The sequence below is a fragment of the Bos taurus genome, chromosome 29 (genome assembly GCF_002263795.3).
Source record: "Bos taurus isolate L1 Dominette 01449 registration number 42190680 breed Hereford chromosome 29, ARS-UCD2.0, whole genome shotgun sequence".
In the NCBI taxonomy this organism is placed as follows: Eukaryota; Metazoa; Chordata; class Mammalia; order Artiodactyla; family Bovidae; genus Bos; species Bos taurus.
The window spans coordinates 43,058,258-43,083,134 of NC_037356.1; the positions used below are offsets into that span (position 1 = coordinate 43,058,258).

Genomic DNA, 24,877 nt, shown 5'->3' on the forward strand with positions numbered 1-24,877 from the left:
GCCTTCCTGCTTGGCCACGGCCAAGTGCTTCCCTGAGAGCCGTAACTCCCGCTGGTAACACCTGCCTTGCCCAGCTGACCTGGAGGTGATAACAGCTCCTCACTGCTGCCAGGGCTCAGGGCACCACCACTCCTTGGTCGGTTCCCCTGATGCTGCCCACACTTTTGTAAACTGCCCCTTCACTTATGACTTAAAAAAATATATATGTATCTATTTGGCTGCCCTGGGTCTTAGTTAAGGGATGCAGGATCTTTAACTACAGCATGTGGGATCTAGTTCCCTGACCCCGGATGGAACCCAGGCCCCCTGAATTGGGAGTTCACAGTCTTAGCCACAAGGCCACCAGGGAAGTCCCTGTCCCTTCACTCTTAAACTCTCATTTCCACCCCCCGTGTGAACATCATCTGATTTGTGAAGACACAAAAAGACAACCTGGTCTTTAACTGTCCCTGATCCCCTCCCTCCTCCCCGATCCCTCTGTTTTCTGAACCCCAGGAAGACAGATCCAGGCGGGGAGGCCAGCAGCTTACAAAGCTGTTTTTATTGGTTCTTACTGCCTCACAGAGCGTCAGGGTTGATCCCTCCCGGGCATATGGCATTTGAGAAGATAAATACTTATTTTGCCCCCTACTCAACCATAGGGGGACGTTTAATAAAAATAGTAATATAATAAAATAATAATGACTGTGATCAATAATAAAATGCTCCTATGATCCCCTAATACACAGGTGGTTGAAGCTTTGAGAAAAAGGACCCGTCCCCTTTCTGGGAAGGGCCAGAGTGTGCCTGGAGACCCAAAGGGTGCCCACCTCTCACCAAGTAGCCCTTATAAATACCCCCCATCCCACCCCTGGCTGGGAGTTCGCTTCCTCCTGGACGGATTAGATGACTAATGGATGCTAGCTGGCTCTTGGGGCCCCTCCCTCTTCCAGCCCCACTGCCTCCCTGCAGAGAGAAGGGGCCTGGGCCTGTGCTCTCCCAGCTCCCACTCCCTCCAGCCCTCTCCTTTGGCCTCTCTCTTCTCCATTGCTTGTCCTTTACCCTTCTCTCCTTCTCCTTCTCCTCTGGCTGGCTCTCACCTCCTTCCAATCACTATCCTCTCCTCCTGTACTTCCTTTCCTCCCTTGTGCCTCTCTCACCACCTTCACCGACATCCTCTCTCCTTCTCTACCTTGGCCTCTTGATCAGAGTCTGTCTTTCCTATCCTGCCCCTGAGTGGAGTCTGGGATACGCCCCTACTTGGCCTTGCTGGGCTTTAGTCCACAGCCAAGACCCCAGCTTGCTCCCAGGGGTCCAGCCTTTCTCTGTCCTGCATCCGGACTCTCATAGGCCTCCTGGGGCTTGGCCCTGGAGATGAGAACTTTGGCACAATCACCCCTGGACGATGTGGCAGAGGGGCCCCCCAGAACAGGAGGGGGCCATCCTATTCCTCGTGGCTAGCACAGGTTGGGGTTGCGAGCAGAGGGAAGGGCAGGATGAGGGCTGGGAGTCAGACCCCCACCCCTATCCCGCCCGCAGGGGCCTGGAAACCCAGGCCACGGCTGCCCAGCCCAGACCCTCCCTGAGTCCAATTTCCACATGTCCCGGACCAGCCGGAGTTTGGCATTCCTCAAGCTCTCGGCTCCCTCATGTCTCTCTGGGTCCTGGGACTGGGAGTTGGGTCCTGCCAGAGGACATCAAGGGGAGCTCTCAGATTCAGGGGCTGGGGGGAGGCTCCGGGGTCGTTCTGAGACCTGGAGGGGGAAAGAAACAGAGTCAAGGTTGAAAGAGGAAGGCAGGACTCCTCTCTCACCAGGCCAGCACCTCTCAGAGGCTTTCCCAGGACCCATCCATTCATTCGCTCGTTCTACATTCAATCAACAAATAGCCTTTACTCCAGGCAGAAGACAAACTTGACCCTCGCAATCAAGGACCTCATAGGAAAACTAGAGCACAGCAGGATCGACAAGGACAGGGTGGAGGGAGGAGGGTGCCAGAGGTGGCGCTGGCCCCAGGGAGGCAGTGACCACCTGACCAGGCAGCCAGGTGGCCTTTGGAGAAGGTGATGTCGGTGAAGAGGCTTGAGCTGGCCTGAGTCTTAATCAGGTGGAGGACCGGAAAGGGCATTCCAAGAGGAGCAGGGCGGATGGCAGGGGTAAGGGCCTGGAGGTGTGAGAGAACACGGCAGGTCCCAGGGCTTTGAGTGGCCTGCTGTGGCTGCAGTGGGGGTGGCAGATGGAGACAGAACTGGAGGGTGAGGGGATGACTTCCCAAATCTTAGATCTTCCGGGTCCCCAGCCAGAGTGGACTGCTCCCTCCCCTGACCTCCTGCCAGGCCTGTGCTTAGAATTCCAAGAACTCCCCTTCTGTGGTGCTCTCCTTTTGTTCCAGGCACCGTGCTCAGGTATCTTCACCTCACAAAGGTCTCATAACGATAACCTCATTTTACAGGTAAGACAAGCTCAGGGAGGCTGGGCATGTCACCTGGGGCCACAATGCTGAGACCGTCAGAGCCAAGACAGTCAGGCCTAGGCTGACCTGCTTCCAGGCAGGTGGAACCCACTAAGGGGTTAGACAGAGGGAGTCAGCATCTCTTAGCATCCAAGGCAGGTGTAGGCTCAGCTTGTTCTCTGGCCTCAGGTCCCAGCACGAGACAGAAGGGCCTGACTCTGAGCTGGGGGAGACTCACCTGTATCAGGGAGACTGCAGGGCTCAGAGATCCCTGGGGGCAGGACACAGACTCGCTGGACAGAGATGTCCAAGGCTTCCTCTTCACTGCTCCAGGAGCAGGATGAGCGAGGGGACGAAAATCCAGGGTCAGATTTGAAGCGTCCAAAGGGGGTGGAAACATGGGGGAGGGACGCAGAGGTAGTGGAGGCGGTGAGGCTGTCCTTACTGGGGTCTGCATCTTTAGCGAGGCCGTCACTGCCCATGGAGACTGGGCGCCGCGAGGCCTCGGAGAAGCTGTGGGGCCGCTGCGGGCCAGAGCCGCGGGCACCTCGTCCCTTCACTTCCGCAGCCTGTTAGGGGACAGCGCGAAGGGCTGGGACCGGGTCACACGAACTGCACGTGGCCTGGACGTGCGGAGGTCCAGGGACCCAGGTAAGGAGAGGCTGCTGATGGGCTCCGGAGGACTCATAACTCACCACCGGGGGCAGGTCCCTGGCGCTGGGTCTCCCGTCAGCAGGGCCCACGTGCACCAGGTGGTTGAAGTTGGTGGGTGTTGAGATGAGCTTGGAGCGCACGAAAGGGTCCCTCAGCATCTCCCTACGGGGGTAGGGGAAGGGACGTGCGGGGTAAAGGTGACACCTCTCCAGGAAGGCGAGGCTTGGACTCGCCCCGCCCCCAAACCGGGAGGCCCCGCCCACCCACCGCCCAGGGCACAGGCGCACCTGCGCTGCTGCTGCAGCTGCTCCTCCGACACGCGGAAGAAGAAGCGGCGCTTGCTCTTGGTGCGGAAGAGCTGGCGCCGGCTGTTGTCCGTGAGGTTGGGGATGTCGAACTCGTCCTTCTCTGCCAGAGAAGCAGAGAGCTTGGCGGTGCTCCCAAGGCCCCACGGCCCCAGTCAGCTGGTGCTCAGGGTCACAACCCCTTCCTCCCACCTCCACACTCCCTCACCTGCCAGCGGGTTCCTGAGGTAGGTCAGACGGACCTTCTCGGTACCAAAGAGGAACAGGGAGCCCTCTGGGTTCAGGGGTCGCACCTGAGGCAGCAGGCGCAGAGGTCACACCATGTTATCCAACCGCACCCCAGTCCAGCCCCAGGGGCCTGGGCAGGCCTCACTTTTTAAATTTTAATTAATTTCACTGCATTGGATCTTAGTTGCAGCATGTGGGATCTAGTTCCCTGACTAGGGATTGAACCCAAGCCTCTTGCACTGGGAGCGCAGAGTCTTAGCTACTGGGTGATCAGGGAAGTCCCCGCACTCACCTTCTTGAGTGGCACGGTCTGGACCCATTCTGCCCTCCTCACATCAAACACATCGATGGCATTTTCGCTGAACACTGTCAGGTAGGGGGCCGCATAACCTGCATAGCCAGGGTGGGACACTGTGCGGTGCAGCCCCAGGCAGGTCAGGCACCTCTCTGGGCTGTATCGTAGGGCACACCCTGTCACAGCACTGTAACTTCCACACCCCACCAAAGGTCCTCCTGGAGACTCTCTGGGTTGCCCCACCCAAGCTCCACGGCAAGTCAGAGATAAAGAACGGGGAGCACTCACTCTAAGCCATGTCAGGCCTGCTTGTATTTTTCCTCCTTTAATTCTCAAACAACTCTAGGCAGGTAATGTTATCGTCCCTAACTTACAGATGACGGAAACCCCAGAGCTAAGTCTCACTTTGTGGTGAGTGGGAGCTGGGAACTGGCCCCGGGCAGTCTGGATCCAACGCCTACACACCGAGTGTCTGTGCTGCACCCAACCCGCAGGCCCCACCCCAGAAGAGCGGCTGTGAAAGGAGCATTGTCCCTCTCTTCCAGCCTGTAGCCCAACACCTCAGCTACCTGTGGACGTTTGAGGCTCCCCTGATGCCGTTCACTCATTCATTCCTCCAAACATTATAGCCCCTGGGGGGTGCTTGCCTGGGCTGCGTGCTGGATGCGATGAAGCACTGCAGACCCCCCATGTACCAAACCAGTCATTGTAATAAGAACGTGCTGAGAGTCAGGGCAGAGATCTGAATGCAGGTGGGGGAGCACAAAGGAGCAAAGGACCGATGGTGCGGGGAGGAGTGTAAAAGCGGTAACGATATTGACAACAATCATGGGGTTCATTATGGAGGGCCCACTAGCTCTAGACCCTGGGGCTGGACTTGCAAACTGAAGAGGCGGCCAGTTACAAAGAGGACAGTAGTTCAGGCAGGGAAAGAGCTTGAATGAAAACAAGGTCCCGTGCAAGAGGAAGATGAAGGAAGATCCCATACAAGCCACCAAGGGTGTGTCAGGCAGGAGGGCACATACTGGCCTCCCAATCCAAACTCAGGAATTTGGGTAGGACCCTGTCTTCCTCTGATACCAGGCCCTACCCAGCCTGGCCCTCCACAGGCCTCACCCCAGCCCGTGGGCACTGCTGGCCACAGCAGCTCTTGCATGCGAGACTTGCGGCCGGCGCTGTCCACGTAGACCCCGGCGGTGGTGAAGAGCAGCAGGAACTCACTGAGGCTGAGCTCCACGGCACCCAGGGCCTCACCCAGGCCCCCGCGGGACGGGGGCAGCTCCTCAGGCACAAGACCGGCCCCTAGCGCTAAAGGCGCTGCCTCGTTAAGCAGTGGGTAGAGGGCGAAGGTGCCAGCCGCACCCACGCACAGCCGATCGCCCAGGAGCCCCAGGCTCTGCACGGGCGCTGGTGCCTGCAGCTCACGGATGCGGCGCTGCCAGGGCCCTGGACCTGGGCCCAGCTGGTAGCAGAGCACCTGGCGCTTGACCGCCACACAGAGCACGGGGGTGCGGGCCTGCAGGATGCGCCCGGCCGCCAGGGCCTGGCAGCCTCGAGACTCGGGGATCTTGGTGCTGGCTGCCTCCACGTTCTCCAGCTCTGCCAGGGCAAAGAGGCGCACGCTGGGGCCTCGGCCACACAGCGCGACCAGAAGGCCCGCAGCAGGGCTCACGGCCAGCCGCTGCACCCGCCGGCACTCGCCCACCTGGAAGATGTCTGCGGGGTTGGCGAGGGAGAGTGTCACCAGCAGGTGGGTGAGGGGCGCCCGGGGCCCAGCCTCCTCTGTCCCTGGGGGCTGACTCCACCCAAGCCCACCCTGGCCCGGCCGGCGGGTACCGTTACTGTGCAGATGGATCACAAACAGCCCTTCCTCGGTGCCCAGAGCAAGCCGTTCCTGGTCTGGAGGAGGGAGGGAGGGGATCAGGGGTCAGGGGTCAGAAGGCCCATCTAGAGGCGGGAGATTGGGTGGTCTGCCTGCCCCTGCCAAGGACTCAGAGAGGACAATCCCACTGTTCCTGGACCCTTCTGTCCCTGAGTCCAGACTGGCTCTAATGGGGAAGGGCCACAGGGGCCAGGAGTCAGGATGAGAGGCCTCTCCCACCCTGAGCTGTGGGATCTGGGGATAAGTCACGTCATCTCTCGCAGCCTTGGTAAAATGGGGCTGATAATAGTACCTTTCTCACAGAGCTGCTGTGAGGCTGCAAAGAGATGAAGCATCGCAGGGTAAGCGTTAAGCTCACAGCCACCTCTGCTCAATAAACGCCCTTGTCCCCTGGCTCCAAGCTGACACAGGGGACTTGGAGGATGCAAGCCCTGTCTCCCGTGGCTCTGTCCTGAGTGACGGCAGGGAGAAGCCCCAGCCCCAGCTGCCGGGGGAGGCCAGGGAGCCTCCCCTCCTGTTCCCCAGCGGTCTGGTTCGGAGGCCCTGCTGTGCACCAGGCTCCTGGGTGAATGTAACAGCCCCACAGTGTATGATAGCGTGAGGCTCCCCCATCACCAGGCGGCTGCTAACAGCCTGGAGGGGAACCTCCTTTATCTCTTACTAAAGCCTTGGGTCTTTACACTCACTCGTGATTCTTATGCAGAAAGGGAGGTGCAGAGAAATGGAGGGATAGAAGCTAGGCACCCCACCTCAGCCCAGGTCCCTCACAACCATGCCCAGAGGAGTGGCGAGGAGGACACGTGTGCAAGAGGGTCCACAGCCCTGGGCTGCAGGGACCGGGCAGTGACAGCGGCCTGAGTGACCGCAGCAGGCCGGCGCCCCCTCCGCATGAGGCTCACCAACGATGGCGGCGCAGAGCGTGTGCGGCAGCAGCGGCAGCCCGTTGTCGTAGGCCTCCTTGAGGGTGTACACGGGCCGGGGCCAGGGCCGCGCGTCCAGCAGCAGCCGTTGCAGCTCGCTCAGCACCTGCAGCCAGCGCTCCCGCTCGCCCTCACTCTCCGCCAGCAGCAGCACGGTGCATGTGGCAGGCGGCACAGTCAGCTGAGAGGCCGTCACCTACGGGCAGAGAGGGGGCACCCAGGCTGGAGGGCAGAGCGCCGGCAGCCAGCTCCCTCTGTCCGTCGCTGAGGCCCTGGAGCACCAGGTGGGCCTGCCCAGTGCAATGTCAGGCGCTGGCTGGCAGCAGGTGATAAGCCAAGGCGGGGGGTGGTCAGACAAGCACGGGGACAACTCCAGAGCCTTGGGACCAGTGCCACCGAGAGGGCAGGACAGGGCCTCTCGGGAACACAGGGCGGGGCCCGCTCACCCAGGCTAAGCGTGAGAGACGAACTCCCAGGGGAAGAGACGTTTCTGCTGGAGCCTGGGGGACGAGTGGAGTAACCAGGAGTGTTCAAGGTCAGGGACGGGCAGGGAGCCGGCAGGGCCCTAAACAAGGCTGGGCACAGCCAGCTTCACGTATGGAAAACTCTGCACTGTGGGGTGACGTGTAGCCACACAGACAGGAATGGAGGCTACTGTAGCCATCCACGTGCAGGCGGGCGGGCAGGATGAAGGAGGCAGCCACAGTGATGGAGAAGAGCAGCTGGAGGGGGTCCACCACAGAGGCAGACAGAGGTCTGGCCCATCCCATCCCTGAACTCACCCTAAAGATGCGAGGCAGGTCCTTGGATTGGGCATGGATAACATCAGGGGCCAGGACAGGGGCGGCTGAGAACTGGGGGTCCCTGGGAGGTTCACGGAGCAGGTCAGAGGTCTGCTGGCCCCAGCCGCCCCCTCGACCCACTTGCCCCCAACCCCTGCCCCAAACCATGGCCTGGCACCCACCTCAGATCCAGAGCCTGCAGGAGGGCCCCGCTGGCCGGGCTGAGCTTCGGGTCTGGGGCATCAAAGAGCAGCAGGCGCGAGTCGCTGAGGGCGGCGAACACTCGCTGCCAGCCCCGACGGACACCCGAGGGCCGTGGCACCTGGGGGAAGGCAGGCAGGCACAGAGGTCCCACTGGGCCCCGGCCGCCTGCCCGCCCACCCGCCCGCTCTCCCCTCCCCCAGCGCCGGCTCACCGACAGGAAGCCCTCGTAGGCGGTGCCCGTGCCCGTTTCGGGGTGCACTCCCAGGGCCGTGTGGAGGAGGGTAGGGGGCACAGGGCAGGGGGGGGCCTGTGGGGCACAAGTCAGGTGACAGAAGTAGCCGCAAACTGTGGGGAAAGGAGGAGCCATGAGGCGGGCGGGGACCGCTGAGGAGCAGAGACCCCGGGCAGCCCCAGCCCAGCGCCCCACAGGCTGTCACGGCCCGGAGCCATCACCAGTTCCCAGTAAAGAGAGAGAAGAAAAAACTGAGCAGTGGGAAATGTTGACGGGGGTGGGGGGGCGCCTGATGTGGCAGGATGGGGGCTGCTTCCCCTCCCCCAACCCGGGGGCTGTGGCTGGCGCAGGGGAGGATGGTGAGCTGGGGGGCTGAGGGTCTCACCGTCACAGCCCAGGCCCTGGCGGCCCAGGCCCAGCATCAGCGAGGTGCAGCGGAGACACTTAGTGGGGGATGGGAAGCTCCAGGGACGCAGAGTGTGTGAGCCGGGCTGGCGAGGGGGACAGGCCCATTACCCATGTCTGACCCTCACCCAAGGCCCCCGAGCCCCCTGCCTCCCCCAGGCCACCCCGAGATTCAGGCAAGACCACCGAATGAGCCAGGTGGCAGTGTGAACTCAGCGCTCCGAGGGGATCTGGCCGTACTCAAAACTCAGTGCCACCGTCACCATTCCCATCACGGTCTGCCGGCACAGGGTGGGGGGTGGGGGGGAACCCCAAGCGGGACCTTGAAAACCCGGCAGAATGGCTCAGTGCCCCTGCCCCGCCCCACCGGGCACTGACCTTTGCAGGGGGACTTTCTGCAGGGGGTGTGGTGGCAGCAGGCGTCCTGGGGAACACAGCCTGCAGGGGAACCGAGCACAGGGAGAGGGTGGGGTCCGGCCCCCCCACCCCCGAGGCCCAGGCCCCCCACCACCCCGCCATGGGTCTCCTGCCTGTGCTCACCCCCAGCCGCAGGCTGCGGCGGCCCTCCGGCCTCAGCTCCAGCGCCTCTCCGGAGGTGCCTGCATCTTTGGCGGAATCCTTCTGGGGAATGGCACGGGGGCGGAATCCAGGCCGCTGCCTGTGTCCTTCCCGGGGGTCCTCCCTGGCCAGCCCCGCACCCGTTCTTACCTCTGAGCCCCGGAAGGACAGGAAGGGAATCAGGGAGTTTGAAGGCTTGGTGTCTGCAAACAGAGGGCATGTGTCATGGGGGCCATGGGGTCCCTGTGCCATTAACACCTGTTCCTTACAAACCAGGGGCCAGGGCGGGGCCTCAGTTTCCACCCCAGTAAATGGGGGAAAGACTGCAGGCGGGGAAGGAGCGGGTGGTGGCATACAGCGGGGGCTCAGTAAGCACTAGCTAACAGCGGGTTAGGCAGCAGAGCCAGGCTGATCCCCCTGGTGACCTGGAGAGGAGGTCTTGCTCCGGGACAGACAGGTGTGCGCTTGGCTACTCACCCGGCGGCCCACGCGCCCGCAGCTCCTCCCTCAGGGTCGCCAGCTCCTGCTGCAAGGCCTGGTGCCGCTTCTCGGCCTCCTGCAGACGGCTGGGGAGAACCGCGTGGGTGCTTGCCACAGGCCTCCGCCTGCGTCCTGGGCCCCTCGCCGCGCCGGCCCCTGCCCTCACCTCTCAGCCCGCAGCTGGGCCTCCTGCGCCTGCGTCAGCCGCTCCTGCAGGCCCTGCTTGGCCCGGATCTCGGCCTCCAGCGCTGACTGCAGCTCCAGCCTGGCTGACGCCTCCATCTTCTGCAGCCTCCGTGCCTTCCACTGGTGGTCCTGGTGGCCAGGGGGCATCAACGTGCAACGCCCCCAGGTTCGGGTTGCCGCTGAGGGACCCCAACCCCACACCACCTGGCCAGGCTCAAAGCCCCGCCTCTGCTGAGGGCCGGCGGGAGCTTAGGCAAGTCCCTGATCTTCCATGAGCTCAGTGTCCCTACCTGCGGAGTGCGGCTCCCAGCACCCCTCCCCTCCGGGGGTTCCCGGGGCTCACCAGCGGCCGGGAAGGGAGAGTCTGGGTGCCCACGTTCCGCAAGGACTCCAGCTCCTCGGCCATCTTGGTGGCCAGGGCCTGCAGGTAGCCTCTTGACACCTTCTCATCATTCACCCTGATCAGGCAGGGGGCTCAGGGTCAGAGGCTACAACCTCAGCGCTGCCCGGGCCCAGCCCCCACCCCCAGTCCCCAGGCACCCACCAGCTGAGGATGTCGGCGATCTGGGCCTCCCAGTTGCTCTCCGTCTCCCGCCGCTCACCTTCCAGCCTTTGCTTGCTCTGCTGTTCCCGCTCTAGCTCTTCCATGAGCTGGGAGGGAAGGAGATTCAAGAGACACAGATGAGCCACGTGGGAAGCGGGGATCAGCCCCCAGCCCTGAGCCTGCCCATGTCCAGCCTGGCTCACCCACCCCATCTGGCCCACATCCCTGGCAGCTGTGCCCACCCACTCAGCTGGCTCCCTGCCTGTTCCCCCATCTCTGGGTCTCTCTGACCCTCCGTCTGCACCGCTCACCCGCTCCTGCTCCTGGCTCAGCCGCCGGTTCTCCTCCTGCAGCCGGCACAGAACCTCCTCCTTGCTGCTCAGCCTGCAGGGGAGAAGGAAGACTCGGTGACCCCCTGGCTCGGCCCCCGCCCTGTCCCCTGCCCCGGCTGCCCAGCTCACCCCTGGCCGTGGGCCTGCTCCAGCTGTGGACGCAGTGCGGCCACCTCCTGCTTCAGCTGTGTCTCCTGGGGCCTGCCACCCTCAGGTGACCCTGTGCCGTTGGTCTCAGAGGCGGTGTGGAAGGTCTAGAGGGTGTGGAGAAGGGTCAGGGCAGGGGTCCAAGATGCCATGACCTAGTCTACCCCTGGGGCCTGGCCCTGACAGACCCTGAATGGGGTCAGGATAAGAGAAATGGCACTGGGGAGAAGGTAAGGCCTCACCACCTTGACCTGGGGAGACGCCTTCTCTGGGCTTCGTTCCCGCTGTCTCTGGAGCTGAGTCACCTCTCGCTTCAGGGCGGCCACCTGAGCTTGCAGCTGGGATGGGGTGCAGAGTCAGCCAATGCTGACCCTGTCCACCCCAACTCTTTTTTTTTTTTTTTTGTGGCCGCTCCCCACAGCATGTGGGATCTTAGTTCCCTGACCAGGGATTGAACCTGTGCCCCCTGCATTGGAAGCGTGGTCATAGGCACTGGACCTCCAGGGAAGTCCCTGTCCACCCTAACTCTTGACTTTGCTCCAGATTCTCGGGCTTTGCTGGCCGCAGCAGGAGTAGAAGGGGTAGACCCCTGCCCACCCTACCTGCTCCCTTGCTCAGGCCTCGGCCAGCCACAGTGGGCATGCAAGGCATTTGATGTTCCCAGCACCTCAAACCAAGCTCCCCAGGCTTCCTCCCGCCACATCAGGCGTCATGAGGGCAGGGCGCTGTTGCTGTCCCCACCCACACCATCATTCACCCTGCTCTGGGCATCGTGGGCTTCCTCCAGCTGGGAGTTCAGGGCTTGGGTCTGGTTGGCCATGGCCGCCTCTCTCTCCTGGGCCTCCTGCAGCTTCCGGAGCAGCTCCTCCTGCCGCCCCTTGGCCTCACGAAGTTCCCGCGCCTGTGCCTGCTGCCCCGCCCGAGCCTCGGCCAGCTCCTGGGGTCCAGGTGGGCGAGGGGAAGGCCAGCCAGAAGTTAGGGCATGGTCCTCCTTGGCACCCAGCCCTGGGCCACTCACCCATCTCACCACACCCCACCTGGAGGAGCTGGTCTCTCTCCTGCCGCAGGTCACTGTCCTGGCCCAGGCTGCCAGCCGGACACCCGTCTGCCTTGCTGTCCCCCAGCGTCTCTGCCAGGAATTGTCACTGAGACCTGCACGTACAGCCTCAGCCAGGAGCTCTACCTGCAGTGTCTCACGGAACCCTCACCCCAGCTTGGTTCGGGGCAGGGGGGCAGGGGGTGGATCTTCTCAGCCCATTTTCTACACACAGACTCAGAGATTTTAAGATATTTCCTTAAGATCACACAGCACGTACAGACCCAGGGACAGGACTGGAACCCAGGTTGGACTCAGGTGTGCTGGGAAACCAGCTCAGCCCCCAAGGTGAGGGGAGAGGGGAAGAGACGAGGTGCTGGGGGCAGGGTACCTGACAGCCTGTCCTGTAGAGTCTGCATTTCCTTCCGCAGCTGCTCCAGCTCCCGATGGTCCGAGGGGGTCTGCAGAGCCTCTGCAGTGTGGGGACACCCGTAACATTGAGGAGCTTGTCCTGTGGCAGGGCAAACCCACCCTGCCCAGGCCCTGATGGCACCTGTACCTTGGAGCTTCCGGCTCAGCTCCAGCTTCTCCTGCTCCAGACAGCGGAGCTTCCGCTCCAGGGGAGCCAACTGCTCAGAGCTGCTCTCAGGGCCAGGACTGGGGAAAGCAGAGCAACACAAGTTGGCAGAGAACCATCCCCCAGCCTCCTCCATCTTTCTGCATCCAACATTGATTCATCTAAGAAATGCCCACTGCGCACCAGCTCTGTACCCAAGTCTGGGCTCTGGGCTGGGAAGAGAGACAGAGGAGACCACACCTTGCCCTTAGGAGGCCCCAGGCAGGTACCATGGGTGGCAGCCAGGACAATGGTTCCAGAGTCCCCTGGGCCCTGGTTCCACAGCCCTGGCCCTTATTGTGTGTGTGACCTTGAACAATAACCTAATGTATCAAGGTCTCAGTTTCCCCACAGGAAAAGGGAGGTGACGCTAGGGGCTCTTGCAAGAGCTGTCAAGAGAACTCAGTGGTATGGGCCCAGGACATAGGGAGCACTCTATGAATAAGGGTCAGAGGCATCTGCTTATACTTCACAGTTCCCACTCCCCCAGGGCCTCGCTGCAGTCTCAGGCCAGCCTTACAAGTGGAACTGGGCTGAGAGCATCTACCCATTTTACAGAGGTACAAAGTGAGGCTCAGGGAGCAGCACTAGATCTCTGGATCTAAGTCCACTACACACCCAACCTGCCATGGAGGGTCCCATGAGGAACAAATACTGGGGCAGAACCCATAGGGGTCATGGCCTCACCAGGACCTTGAGGACATGAAGGGTTGTCCTACTGGGGGCTCAGAGCACACTTCCCGAGCATCTGTCTCATGTGGATACAGGTGGGGCATTCAGTCACTTTCCCGGGGTCCTGATGGGCTGCGCTCCCAGTGTTCTCCAGGCCAGGCAGCTCTCCAGGTGTATGAGGACTACTCACCTGCCTGAGGTGTAGGTGAAGCCCACGAATGGCAGGTGGTGGCCTAAGAAGGTCCCATGGGAGGGTGGCGGCAGGGTTCCCTGCAGAAAGTGGGGTAGGAGAGTCAGAGTAAGAAGTACAGCTCCAGGTGGAGGTTCGAGACCCAGGAGCCCTCAAAAGACTACAACTCCCACAAGTCTTTGAGGTTCTGGCTGCACAGGTGCTGCTGGGAGTCTTCTTATAGGATGTCTGGATGACAGGATGACACTTGTGGTCAAAGATCCTTCACTTGGCACAATCCACTTCAGTGCAGGTGAACCAGCCCAGGTGAACCGTAACTCCCATGGGCCTCCCATCCCCAGCCCAGCAACTGCTTTGGGGAACTTTGCGGGGCAGGGGAGGGTCCCGCAGCCACTGCTGCTGTGGGTCCCTCCACTCACTGGATGGTTGAGGGTGTCGTCGTCCACATCGAAGTTGGAGGTGTCCATGGGCCCGCGCAGCTCGGGGATGTAGGGGGCAGTGCTGGTCGCCAGCCTCTCCCAGTCCACGCCTTCAAAGAAGGGGTGGTTCCGGAAGTCGTCCAGCCCTCTGCGGCCCAGACGCTCCTCCTGGCGGCACAGCAGCTGGCGGATCAGGTCTTGGGCGCTGGCTGGCACGTCGGGCACGTCGGGGAACTGCAGGTGGTCCTGAGGTCCCGGGGGACGGGTGCAGGTGAGTGTCTGGAATCCTACCCCCACCCAGGGCATCTCCAACCTCACAGCCTCAGGAGTCCCACGGCCCGCCCAGAATCCCAGGGCCTGGCAGCCAGACCTCGTGGTTCATGATCTTGCCGTAGGTTTCCACCAGAGATTCAGCATAGAAGGGCGTCTCCCCGAAGAGCAGCTCATAGGCACAGACCCCCAGGGACCACCAGTCGCACTGTGGGCCGTAGTGGCCCTTGCCCTCCTCCATGGCCTGCAGGATCTCAGGGGAGATGTAGTCGGGTGTCCCCACCGCCACCGATGAGTCCACCTGTGGGTGGCACCACAGAGACGGCCTCGCATTTGGGCCCAGCTCCCCCATTCCCCAGGGCTGGATGGGCCCAGTGCCCCGACCTGGGTCCTAGGCTTAGCCCTTCCTTCCCCTGGGAGTCTAATGCTGCTCACACCAGGCCTGGTGCCTCCTGCTCCCCTGGGAGCTCTCCCAGCCGGGTGTCCTCTGTCCCACGTTGGGTGGCGTTCTTACCATGCCACTGTTGTTGAGACGTAGGCAGGAGCCAAAGTCGGCCAAGCGGATGTGCCCGTTCATGTCCAGCAGGATATTGTCTGGCTTGACATCCCTGGGGGAGGGCAGTTAGAGTGATCTGTGAGTGTGGATATGCATTTAGGTACATACCTGGGTGTGTGAGTGCATGCGTGTGCACACACCAATGTGTGTATGCTCACACTTTGTTCCTGCATGTGCTGGCGTGTGAAGAGGGGAAGGATGGTGGTCAGGCCTCCTGGCTCCCAAGAAGGAAGAAGGTGGTTAAGTTGGCCGTGGGGGACACAGGAGCCAGACTCCCCCAGTGTCACCCACTGGCCGAGTCACCGCGAGCCAGGTGCTTACCCGTGCTAAGCCCTGACTTGCTCATCTATAAAATGGGACGATGGTAGCTCCCATGACACAACTTTTGGGGTGGGAAGAGTCACAGGTTCTCTGCATACGAAGCACCCAGCACAGGATTTGGCACATATATGCTCAGCTGTCCTCAGAGCTGTCAAGAGAGGCTGGCAAAGACAGCAGGGGCTTTGGGGGCCCCACCTGTGGACATAGCCCAACTGATGCAGCGAGTGGATGGCCAGCACCATCTCAGCCAGGTAGAACTGGGCCAGCTCGGGCGGGAGGCGGTCTTCAAAGCGGCTCAGCAGAGTGAGGAGGTCCCCTCCAGCGTAGTAATCCATCACCAGGTACTAGATGGTGGTGGGTTGGGGGCAAGAATCAGATAGGGGGGCACCTGTCTCCCGCACACCTCACAGGGGTCCCGCAGGGCTCTGGAAAGGCAGGGCCGTGTCTCCCAGCAGCTCTGGGGCAGCCAGCTCTCAGCCAAGGCTCAGGCAAGAGGCTCCAGGCCTGAGCTGGTGGGGAGTGGAAGTTTCTTGGACCCAGGAGGAGGGGTCTATCTCTCCTTGGACCAGAGCTTCTGGCCCCCAGGGATGGCATCACTGACTCAATGGACATGAGTCTGAGCAGACCCCAGGAGCTAGTAAAGGACAGGGAAGCCTGGCGTGCTGCAGTCCATGGGGTTGCAAAGATTCGAACACAACTGAGTCAGTGAACCACCACCACCACCCCTCCCCCAGCTTTCTGGGCATCCTCACCAGATACTCCTCATCTTGGAAAGCATAATGCAGAGCGGTCACCCAGCGGCTGTCCCCCTTCACCAGAACATCCCGCTCCTCCCGGAAACAGGCCGTCTGTAACAGTTTGGGGAAACAGGGGGTGGGGGGGTTGGGATCAGAGCCCAGGAACCCCACCTTGCCAGTTCAGGGGATAGAGGAAGATTCAGTAAGGCTAGGAATGGGGATCAAGGTCGCCTGTGTTAGCCTGAGCCTCAGTGTTATCATAAGAAAAATAGAACAACCCTCCTTTTACTAAGAAAGGCTTCTTGTGCGGAAGGGATGGGAGGAACCCATGCTGCTGGGGGTGGATCCTCTGCCTGTTTGGCAGCCATGCCCGGCCACTCCCCCTGCAGGTCTCAGAGGCCTGTAGACTCCCCCTGCAGGGACCCCAAGTTCCCCCGGACCCAACACTGACCTCGGCCCGCTTCAGCATCTCCCACTTGTGCAGCATTTTCATGGCAAAAATCTGCCCACTGTCCCTCTGCCTCACCACAGCAACCTGAGGCCACAGAGAGCACCAGGGTTACGCCGGTCTGGGGGCAAACACCTTTTCCTCCCCCCTACCAACTCAAGGGCCATCTGCTCACCTCCCCGAAGGCCCCTCGGCCGATCACTTTCAAGATCTCAAAGTCGTCTCTCTGCAGCCGCAGCTCTTTCACCTTTGCTACGAAGGGACTGACTGAGGGACAGAGAGTGGGGCTCAGAGAGCCTGTGTGGAGGGCCCCGGCTCCATCTCACCTGCCCTCCCACGAGGCCAGGGCAGGGATGACCTCCCCAGCGATGGCCTCTGGCCAGGGGGTTGACAGGAGCTGCAGCCCATTCAGCCATGATCAGGAAGCACAGAAGGTGCGGTGCTGGCTCTGCTGACCACCTGGCCCCTGGATCTCCCTGAATCCACGGTTCCCAGGTGGCATCTGTCCCAGGGGCTGATGGGATTTGTAGTCCTCCCCTGCCTGGGGGCTGATCCTGACAGGCCAGGTCACCCTGGAATGATGGGGATACCATTCCCACCCCCAGCCTGCAGTCCTTGGCCCCTGAGCAGGACCAGGCCAGAGCCTGTCTTGGGAAACTGGACTGGCAACATTCCTTGTCCCTGGAGAGGCTTCTATGCCACCAAGGAGCTGTGGGTCCCTTGTAGGCACAGAAGTACCTGGGTGGAATGAGGCCTGGGGCTGCCCTGGAGGGCAGGTAGGGCACGATTCTGCGGGGCTCTGGGAAGGCAGGCTCTGTGCTCCCCGAGAGGGGCCTCCTTGGTCCGGAGGTACAGAGAGGTCTGCCTGGGTTCACACAAGACTCAACAACAGGGCCAAGACACCTTTTCTGGCACCTGATGCTGGCACCTGAGGGCGTGAGCACTCGGGATTTCCTCCAGGCCTGAGAAGCCCTATGACTCTGAACCCTGCCTCCCTCTCTGGACAAGGCCTGTACCTGGCCAAGCACCTCCTCCTTACCGCCCCAGACACTCCCCGAAAGGACATCTCCAGCCACTCCCTGGCCCTTCCCAGGCCTGGAGGAGCCCCGTGCCTGGGGGAGGAAATTGGGGCCTGGAGACTTAGGGAGGTGAGGGGGAGCAGCTGGGGTCAAGGGCGCTACGGTCTAGGCTCCCTGCCTCAGTTTCCCTCTGCCAGCAGGTACACTCCTTGCCAGCTGGGCAGGTCTGTGGGCGGGACAGAGAGCTGCTCCACAGGTTTATCAGGCAGAACCCCCGCAGCAGGGGTGGTGTGGAAACCTCATTACAGAAATAAATTGTCTCTTTCCTGGGTCTGTGTGTGTAGCTGGGGAGGAGCAGCTGCAGGCCTCCAAGGGGGAACCTGAGGTGGGGGCAGCTACCCATCGACCAGATGGGAGCCGAAGCCTGGGGCCCAGAGCCAGGAGGACCCAGGCCCCCAAGACAGGCTGCCCAGTCCCCTCGCCACGCTGCAGGGATGGGGGCTTTGGGCGGGAGCAGGGACAAGTTGAGGCAGGAGCAGAGTGAGTCACCGCCCTGCGAGTCACCTCAGGAGATGTCAACAGACAAGCCCCCACGCTGGGGTCCACGGCGAAGGTGTCAGAGGTGGGCAGGGAGGAGCACGTGGGCATCACGGGGGTGATGACAACACGGTCAGACACACACACACACACACACACACACACACACACGGTGCAGGAGTCCTGGGGGGAGAGGCGGGCAGCACAGCCAAGGGCCCTCTGACCGCCCTCCGCCTAGAGGAAGGCCTGGGGCACGTCTCACAGGCCCCCAACCGTGCCAGGCCTGCCCAGAGCTCAGGCATACCAGGAATGCTAGTCGCCTACTGGGCAAACACTCACCTCACCCCACCCTTCGAGCCAGGCCCCGGTGGCCTTCCCCCATGGCCCCACCAGGTGTAACTAGACAGCCCTGGGGGCTGGCACTGGCTTCAGGGTCATCTGAGGCCAGCCACTCCTGGTGACTCAGGTGAGTCAACCCCAGGAAGGGTGCAGACCCACCTCCAGACTGGCCCCCTTCCCCAGCCTGGGGCACAGCCCTCAGGAGGCCTGGTCAGCCGCTTGCCCACAAAGGGTGCCTGGGCCCAGTCTTGGATGGTCCTGTGTGTGGGTAAGTGTAAGAGTGTGTGTGTGTGTGTGTGTGTGTGTGTGGTGGGAGTGGGGGATGCTACAGAGCTGTGAGTGAATGTAGACAAGTGTGTATCAGAGCCAGCGTGGGTGGGGTGGTCGGCAGGGCTCCCTGGGTCCCTCCCGGAGCTGAACGTGTGTCTCAGTGTGTCCGTGGAAGGTGGGAGCCAGAGAAAACGTACGTGTCAGTGAGTCCCGTGCACAAGGGTCTCCATGTGAGAGTGCGTTCTCACGGGTCCTGAGGTGACTGTGTGAGCGTGTGTTGTGTACATGTGTCTGGAGTCTCCACCTGGCACCAAGTTTCTGTGTGTCTGTGTGTGATGTGTGTGGGGCCCACGTGCTAGGTTCTGGGAGTGGGAACGAGTGTGTGGGTGAATCTGAATGGCGGTGAAGTACGCAGGTGAAGGAAAGGGCCGGGGTGGGGGTCCGGTGGCACGTATCAGGGCCAATGCAGGTCATCTAGGATGGGGTGGGGGCGCCTGAGAGAGTGCGGCTCCTCACAGGAGGGTCTGCGAGCAGGGAGCACGGAGGCAGAGGCTCCCTTCGGGGTGTCCCTCTGTGCACCTCCCACCCACCCCCGCCCCCCATGGTCCCGCCCGGGCCACTCACCCCAGCTCAGGAACTGCGCCACATTGCGCTCCCGCCGCAGGGGGGCGCTGCTGAGCTCGTGGTGCAGCCCCAGCAGCAGATCCAGGAGGCCGTCGAGCCCCGGGCCGCCGCCGGCCTCGCCCCGCGCCAGCCGCTCCAGCGCGCGCAGCCGCCGCTCCATGGCTGCGGCCGGAGCCCCGAGCCCGGGCTAGAGTCGGGCCGCTTGCATGCCCGCCCGTCGGTCCGTCCGTCGATCAGTCCGCGGGTCGGTCCGCGAGTCCTCCCCCCACCCTCCCGCCCTCCCCGCTGTCACCGTCCTCCGCTGCCGCCCGCGCGCCCTCACCTGGACGCCGCTCCCCACCCTCCGCCCCGCCCCCCGACGGACGGGCAGGTGTGCCCGGGCCAATGGGAGACGGGACTGGAGGTGAAGGTGGGAGGGCGGAGGCGCGCGGGGGCGGGGCCAGCTCCCGGCCAGGAAGTGGGGGGGCGGGCCCCGAAGAGTAACTCCTGGGCGGGGCGGAGCAAGGAGAGGGGTAGGGGAGGGGTAGGGGAGGGGTGGGGGGTCCCATCACATCCCGGACGGGAACCCGGTCCTCTCGCGGCCCCAGCCCCAGCCTCCCCAGGGCCCTCGCCGGCGCCTGTCCTACTAGGTGGGGGATGCCCAGGGCACTGCAGCTCCCCTCGCCCCCTGGGGCAGGGGCAGCCTCTCCGGAGAGCCTGCCCTCTCAGCGAGGGGAGAGGGGCTGGGGACGCCTGCGGCCCCGAAGCCGGATGGGAGTTGTAGTCCGCTCCCTCCCTGGGATACCGGCCTCTTGGCATACCCCCCCACCCCCTGGCTAGTTTCTGATTTCATTTTGTTTGTATCGTAACGGCCGACCTGGGAGACGGGTAGGTGAGGCAAGGATGCTTCCACCCATTTGGCAGATGACGCACAGGCTTGGGAAAGACGAAAGTGAATTGAGGGACTGAGGGGTGAGGAAGCCCCAAAGCTAGATCCTGGAGTGGAGTTGGCCTGGTAATGTTACCATAGCTTTTTAAGCTTGGGCGGCCCGCCTGGAACGTGAGGACGAGGGCCAAGGAGAGGTCGAGGCTGGGCCGGAGGAGGTGGGAGAGGGGAGGGTCGGACTGTCCGGGGATGTTTCTGACTTCTGCCCAGCTGCCTCCAGCTGGGCTGGGCTAGACGCCATGGGGACATGGGGCTGTCCAAGAGGAGGGATCAAGGGGTGGGGCATTTTAGTGGCTTCAGACAACAAATTCTTCCTTTAAAAGATCTCTTTGGAGATTTGCCTGCCTCCTCGGTTTCTCCGTGTTGAGCGGGGAGCCGCTCTGTGAAGGTCTGTGGAGCTGGACTGAACATCCCCGGTAGCACACAGAGGGGGTTCCTTCGCAGTCTCCCATTTGCTCTGCTCAGAGACCTGCCCTGGGGCAGGGCCAAGGTCTGTGCAATGCTCTGTCTCTCCCAAGTCAGTCAGGTGGGGGAAGGGAAGCCAGGATTCAAACCCAAATCTGGGGATGCTGTCATTGCCTCTGTGTCTCCTGGGACGGGGCAGGAGACAAGGATCGGAGGCCGTGTTGAGCACTCCCGGCTCTTACCTAAAGCGGGCTAGGCTTCCTTAAAGGCCAGGGCCTGGGAAGGGCTCCCAGGAAGGGTTTTCACCCTCTGTAGCCACAGGGGGGAGCCAGAGACCAGAGGAGGGCCCCGTGCTCAGGACAGGACCACGTTCCATTTCCTGGGGAGTAAGACATGATGCTGGGAAAGATTGAAGGTGGGAGGAGAAGGGGATGATGGCATCACCAACTCGATGGACATGAGTTTGAGTAAGATCTGGGAGTTGGTGATGGACAGGGAAGCCTGGCGTGCTGCAGTCCATGGGGTCGCAAAGAGGTGGGCACGACTGAGTGACTGAACTGAACACACAGGGTGAGGGTCCTGGGTGGAAGAAGGGCCATTCCTCCTCTGACCCCTTTTGGACACCTTGATCTCCGCACCCCGACTATGGCCCTCAGGGTCAGCACTTAAGGACAAGCCTGAGGTGAGGCCTCTGGGTCTAGCTCACTCCCTCTGTGACCTTTAGCCTCTCTGAAAGCCAAGTTCTCAAACAAGTCCATCCCCCAGCACTTCAGACTCCATCCCCACAGTACAGCAGAGGGAAAAACTGAGCCCCAGACAGCAAAAACTGAGTTCTGCTGGGGTCTTCATGGGGACTGGCACTGGGGACTCCCTGCCCATCAGGTACATGGTTCTATTTGGCCCTGTATTTGCTTTTTTGTCACATCCTTGTTTCAAGCTTCAGTTTCCTTGTCCATGAAAGGGGGTCAGGTCTGACTCTGTCCATTCCTTTGCAGTTTTAAGGCCAGAATGCCCCTCAGGACCCATTCCGTGTCTGAACCCCTCTTCTGGCCTCGACAAGCAGCCAGTCCTCCCTTGCTGTCAGAAACAGCTCTGGCACATGGACCTACTTTGCCCAGCAGATCTGTTCTCTGACCGTGTGTGTGGCAAGGACGCTGGCCCAGCAGGTGGGTGCTCCATAGAGGTGGGAGTCTGAGCAGGAGTCCTCTGCCATCTCCGACACTCTGGTCACTGCCTCCTGTAGGGCCACCTGTTCCCCACATAACCTCTCTCCCCTCTGAGTGCCCTTGGCATCGGAGTGCTGGCATTAGCTCTCATTCAGCCCCGGGGGCAGCAGACCTTGCATTCCTATGGTGCTTCTTAGCATTTCAAAGTGAATGAAGATCTGTTATCTTCACTAGGGCCCTGCCAGAGGAGGGAGTTAGTAATGCCCTCCCTCATTAACAGTTTGCTATCTTGAGGCTGGGGAGGTGAGTGGCGGCTGGTGCTCCTTACCCAGGTACCAGGCCTAAGCCAGTGTCTGGCAGCAGAAGGGCAGTGTGTGGCACTCAGACTCTGGGGACAGGGGACAGGAAAGGCCAGCCTGCACTGGACTTGATGCGTGTAGGCTTCTGAGAAGGGTCTTAAATGGTTAGAAAAGGAAACTGTCAGTTTAATGACCCTCGCCTGGCAGAAGGGACGGTTCGGATAAGGGAGGGCCCCAAGAGGACGAAGGCAAAGCCCAGTGCAAACGAGTGGCAGGGAACCCCGGTTTTCTGATCCCCACAGAGCATAGCCCTCTGGGTCTGGGAGGGGCCCAGACACAAGGCAGGCTTCTGGCTCACATCCGCACCCACTTTTTAGGCCTCCCGACCCTGATCTGTGGCACCCTTTTCCCCAAGGCCAAGGTCCAGCTTGGTGACTGAGATAAGCCTCTCCCAGCCCTACTCCCAGAAGCGCCTCTCAGCAGATGCCCCGCAGGTAACTAGAATGGCAAGCTACCCCTGCCCTTGGCCGCACCGGAAGTGCAGCGCCCTCTCCTGGCCCAGGAGCCAGAGAACAAGGAGGGGCAGCCTTGGGATCCTGTAGCTCTGCCTACTGTTGAGTGATTTCCGTCTCTCTCGAGTCTCAGTCTCTGTGCACTGCAGAGAACGGCTCCAGCTCAGGTATGGGCGGCCAGTGGTACTGGGAGCGCCCTCCAGTGGTGGCTGGGGCTTGTCTCTCTAGGACAAACCTGTTTGGAGGGCTGGGAGCTCATGTAGTTTCACAGCTGCTCAGAACTCTGAGTTTTACTTAAATGTGTGTATTCCTGGTGGTCCAGTGGTTAGGACTCCGGGCTTTCACTGACGATGGCACAAGTTTAATCCCTGGTCGCGGAACTAAGATCCCACAAGCCTCCACGCACCACCGCACCTCCCCCGCCATGCCCCCCTTGGAAAAAAAAGTGTGTTTGCTAGGGTGCCTTGGAGGGAGGGGCTGATGCAGACAGTGGGGTTGAGGGTCCCCAGTCCACAAGCAAGTCCTTGGCAGCCTCACAGGCCCACTCCCCCACCCACCCCAGCACAACAGGGGTGTATCCTTTGAAACGTCCACACTCCAAATGGGTGGACATATGGTGATTTCATCATCCTGGCTTTTCTTCCAAAAACCTTCTCTGTGCTGCTCCTACACGCCACAGGGGCTCCCACGCCCCTCAGCCACAGCGGCTGCAGCCCCATGTGGTTTTCTAATTATCAATCCTTCTGGGCGCACAGGAAGCCAGGCCCAAGCCCCCTCGGCCACCACCCCCTCTGGCCCTTGGACGCCACCGAGTCTGGGAGCTGCTTCAGGGAAGGGTGGGTCCTGCCTGCTTTGTTCTGGGAATTGGGTGGGGTGTTGGGCTCCTTGCACCCTCACTCCCACCCTCATCAGCCTCCCCAAGGTGCTCAGGAAAGGCGGCCACTCAAGTTAGGTATCCGTGGGCCCTGCCTCTGGGAAGCAAGGGTCACTGTCTGCCTTCAGCGCCTGAAGAAACAGACTTGGGAGAGGACAGATGAGCCCCAGCAAGTGGCAGAGCTGGGATCTGAACTCCTGCCTGTTCAAAGGCTTCCCTGATGGCTCAGAGGGTAAAGTGTCTGCAATGCAGGAGACCCTGGTTCAATCCCTGGGTCAGGAAGATCCCCTGGAGAAGGAAATGGCAACCCACTCCAGTACTATTGCCTGGAAAATCCCATGGACGGAGGAGCCTGGTAGGCTATAGTCCATGGAGTTGCAGAATCACGACTGAGCGACTTTACTTTCTGTCTGCCCTAAAGTGCTGGATGGATGGGTGGGCTGCCTAATCTCACAGTCTCAAGGGTGGCCTTGGGCACATCCTCAGACCAGTCCCTGTGAGGTAAGAGGCTGGCACTGGGTGGGATTCATGGTTCATCTTTTTATTAAAGAGCAGAAAAACAGTTTATTGCTCTCACATGGAACCTCCAGGTATAAGACAGCGCTGCTGTGGGGCCCCGAGGAGGAGTGGGTGGACTCCCTTCCTCTCCGGCGCCCTGGGATCTGAGGTATCATGTGGGCAGTCTGCCCCAAAAGTTTCTGACTCCAGGAGTGCTAGGAGGCAGCTGGAACCCTAACCTGACCCCAGTCCAGCCTCTGAAGAGGTAGCCTTTTACCCAGGACCCTGGCCAGGTAGGGAGCTGGGGAGGAGGCAAGGGGTGGGGGCCAGCCCTCCCCTGGAGGGTGGCCGCACCTCAGTCCACACCCATTGGCCTTCCTGAACCCCATCATAGCCGGGAGAGGACTCCCCCACAACCTGTAAAACCCAGACCAAGGCATGAATTCCGGGGCTGCCCTTAGCCCCTGGTCAAGCCTCAGATCGGCATTCCCATGCTGGGACATGCAGGGGTGGAAGCCCCCAGGTGGCTGGAGGTGAAGGGGCGGAGCAGGCCGGACAGCACTTCTCACACTCAAGGAGCAAGAGAACCTGTCCTGATTTTTGTGCTCTGACAGCTTGGATGAGCATCTCCACCTCTCAAATGACTAGAAACCAAGGGGCTGCCCCAAGCTTTCAGGATCCCAGGCCTGAGTGACAACATTTAATCTTCAAGGTGGGTTTCTCAAGCCTGCGTCTACTGCTGCGGGCTTTGGGGGATGCAGTGACCTGTCAGCTTTGTTTTTTCTCTTAAAGAGCATTTTCTATTGGAAACTCGGTGGTGTGCGTGCTCTTGGAGCTGGGCAGACCCGCCACACTTGCTCTTCAACCTCTCCTGAGTCTCAGGTTCTTGGCTGTCAAATGCAGAGAATGTTAACCTTCCAGGTCAGGAGGTTCAGGGTCAACCCTCTGAGTGGAGCACTCAGCCTGGCCCTCAAAACCCACAGGCACCTGCTCACATCCTGCCTCTTGCCACAAATGTGCCTGGAGCGGATTCCACCCCAATTGCACCTCACATCTGCACTTCCTCGGCGTCGGCTCCCATTTGTCACCCTCCCCTCTGCGGGCACAAACAGTCCCCCACCTGTGACGCCGGCTGGCTCCACCCTGTTTTGTTGTTGGTGTTATCTGCTTGGTCTGCCTTCAAAGTACTGCCTTCCCTGTCTCTAAACCACCCTGGGGCCAGCACAGAGCCCAGTGTTCCGTGTCTGCTTGCCCCCTCCAGGTGCCCGTGGGCGCCCCCGTCTGTCCACGGCTAGGGTGGAGCCCAGGTTGGAGGTGATGTGGTGACGATCATGGGTGGGGGGCACCTGCTCCCCCAACCCCTGGGGGTGGGGGAAGCCTAGTCCCCAGTCATCAGAGGCTCTCCCAACCTCTTCACCCCATCCTTCCCGCAAATAAACGATTCCTGCTCAGCCCCCACCGAGCACAAGGAAAGGGGATTTTTGGCCCCATTCGCAGACCTGACCCTGCTGGGCTTGCCAGTCTGTCTCTGCTGGTATCTTGGCCCCCACCCCCTGGCTG

The 24,877-nt window shown here is 61.3% G+C and overlaps 1 protein-coding gene across 11 annotated transcripts; it reads right to left on the reverse strand.

Moving 5' to 3' along the window:
• Positions 1-523: 523 nt before the first annotated feature.
• Positions 524-24,854, reverse strand: CDC42BPG (CDC42 binding protein kinase gamma). Of its 11 annotated transcripts, XM_005227093.5 has the most exons (37): positions 18,639-24,854; positions 16,025-16,116; positions 15,853-15,936; positions 15,417-15,512; positions 14,860-15,008; positions 14,302-14,395; positions 13,888-14,088; positions 13,518-13,763; positions 13,099-13,178; positions 12,180-12,277; positions 12,012-12,092; positions 11,622-11,713; positions 11,342-11,521; positions 10,830-10,922; positions 10,567-10,691; positions 10,417-10,489; positions 10,106-10,212; positions 9,905-10,019; positions 9,542-9,690; positions 9,373-9,461; positions 9,046-9,098; positions 8,878-8,958; positions 8,716-8,775; positions 8,318-8,423; positions 7,912-8,045; positions 7,679-7,818; positions 7,497-7,578; positions 6,694-6,910; positions 5,749-5,811; positions 5,029-5,628; positions 3,910-4,007; positions 3,598-3,682; positions 3,372-3,492; positions 3,126-3,246; positions 2,876-2,999; positions 2,669-2,754; positions 524-1,733 (listed from the first exon to the last, which is right to left on the reverse strand). In XM_005227093.5, the coding sequence occupies exons 1-37, from the start codon at positions 18,796-18,798 to the stop codon at positions 1,677-1,679; spliced, it is 4,632 nt and encodes a 1,543-aa protein (XP_005227150.2). In that variant the 5' UTR covers positions 18,799-24,854; the 3' UTR covers positions 524-1,676.
• Between the last annotated feature and the right edge of the window lie 23 nt (positions 24,855-24,877).

What these genes read in the sequence shown, in the direction of transcription:
- CDC42BPG (XM_059882929.1), bottom strand. Translation starts at nt 18,798, where the DNA reads ATGGAGCGGCGGCTGCGCGCGCTGGAGCGGCTGGCGCGGGGCGAGGCC. An exon ending in GGCGCAGTTCCTGAGCTGGG is followed by an intron (nt 16,117 to 18,638) that starts GTGAGTGGCCCG and finishes TCTGTCCCTCAG; the next exon opens with TCAGTCCCTTCGTAGCAAAG. An exon ending in GCCGCAGCCTGCGGCTGGGG is followed by an intron (nt 8,776 to 8,877) that starts GTGAGCACAGGC and finishes GTTCCCCTGCAG; the next exon opens with GCTGTGTTCCCCAGGACGCC.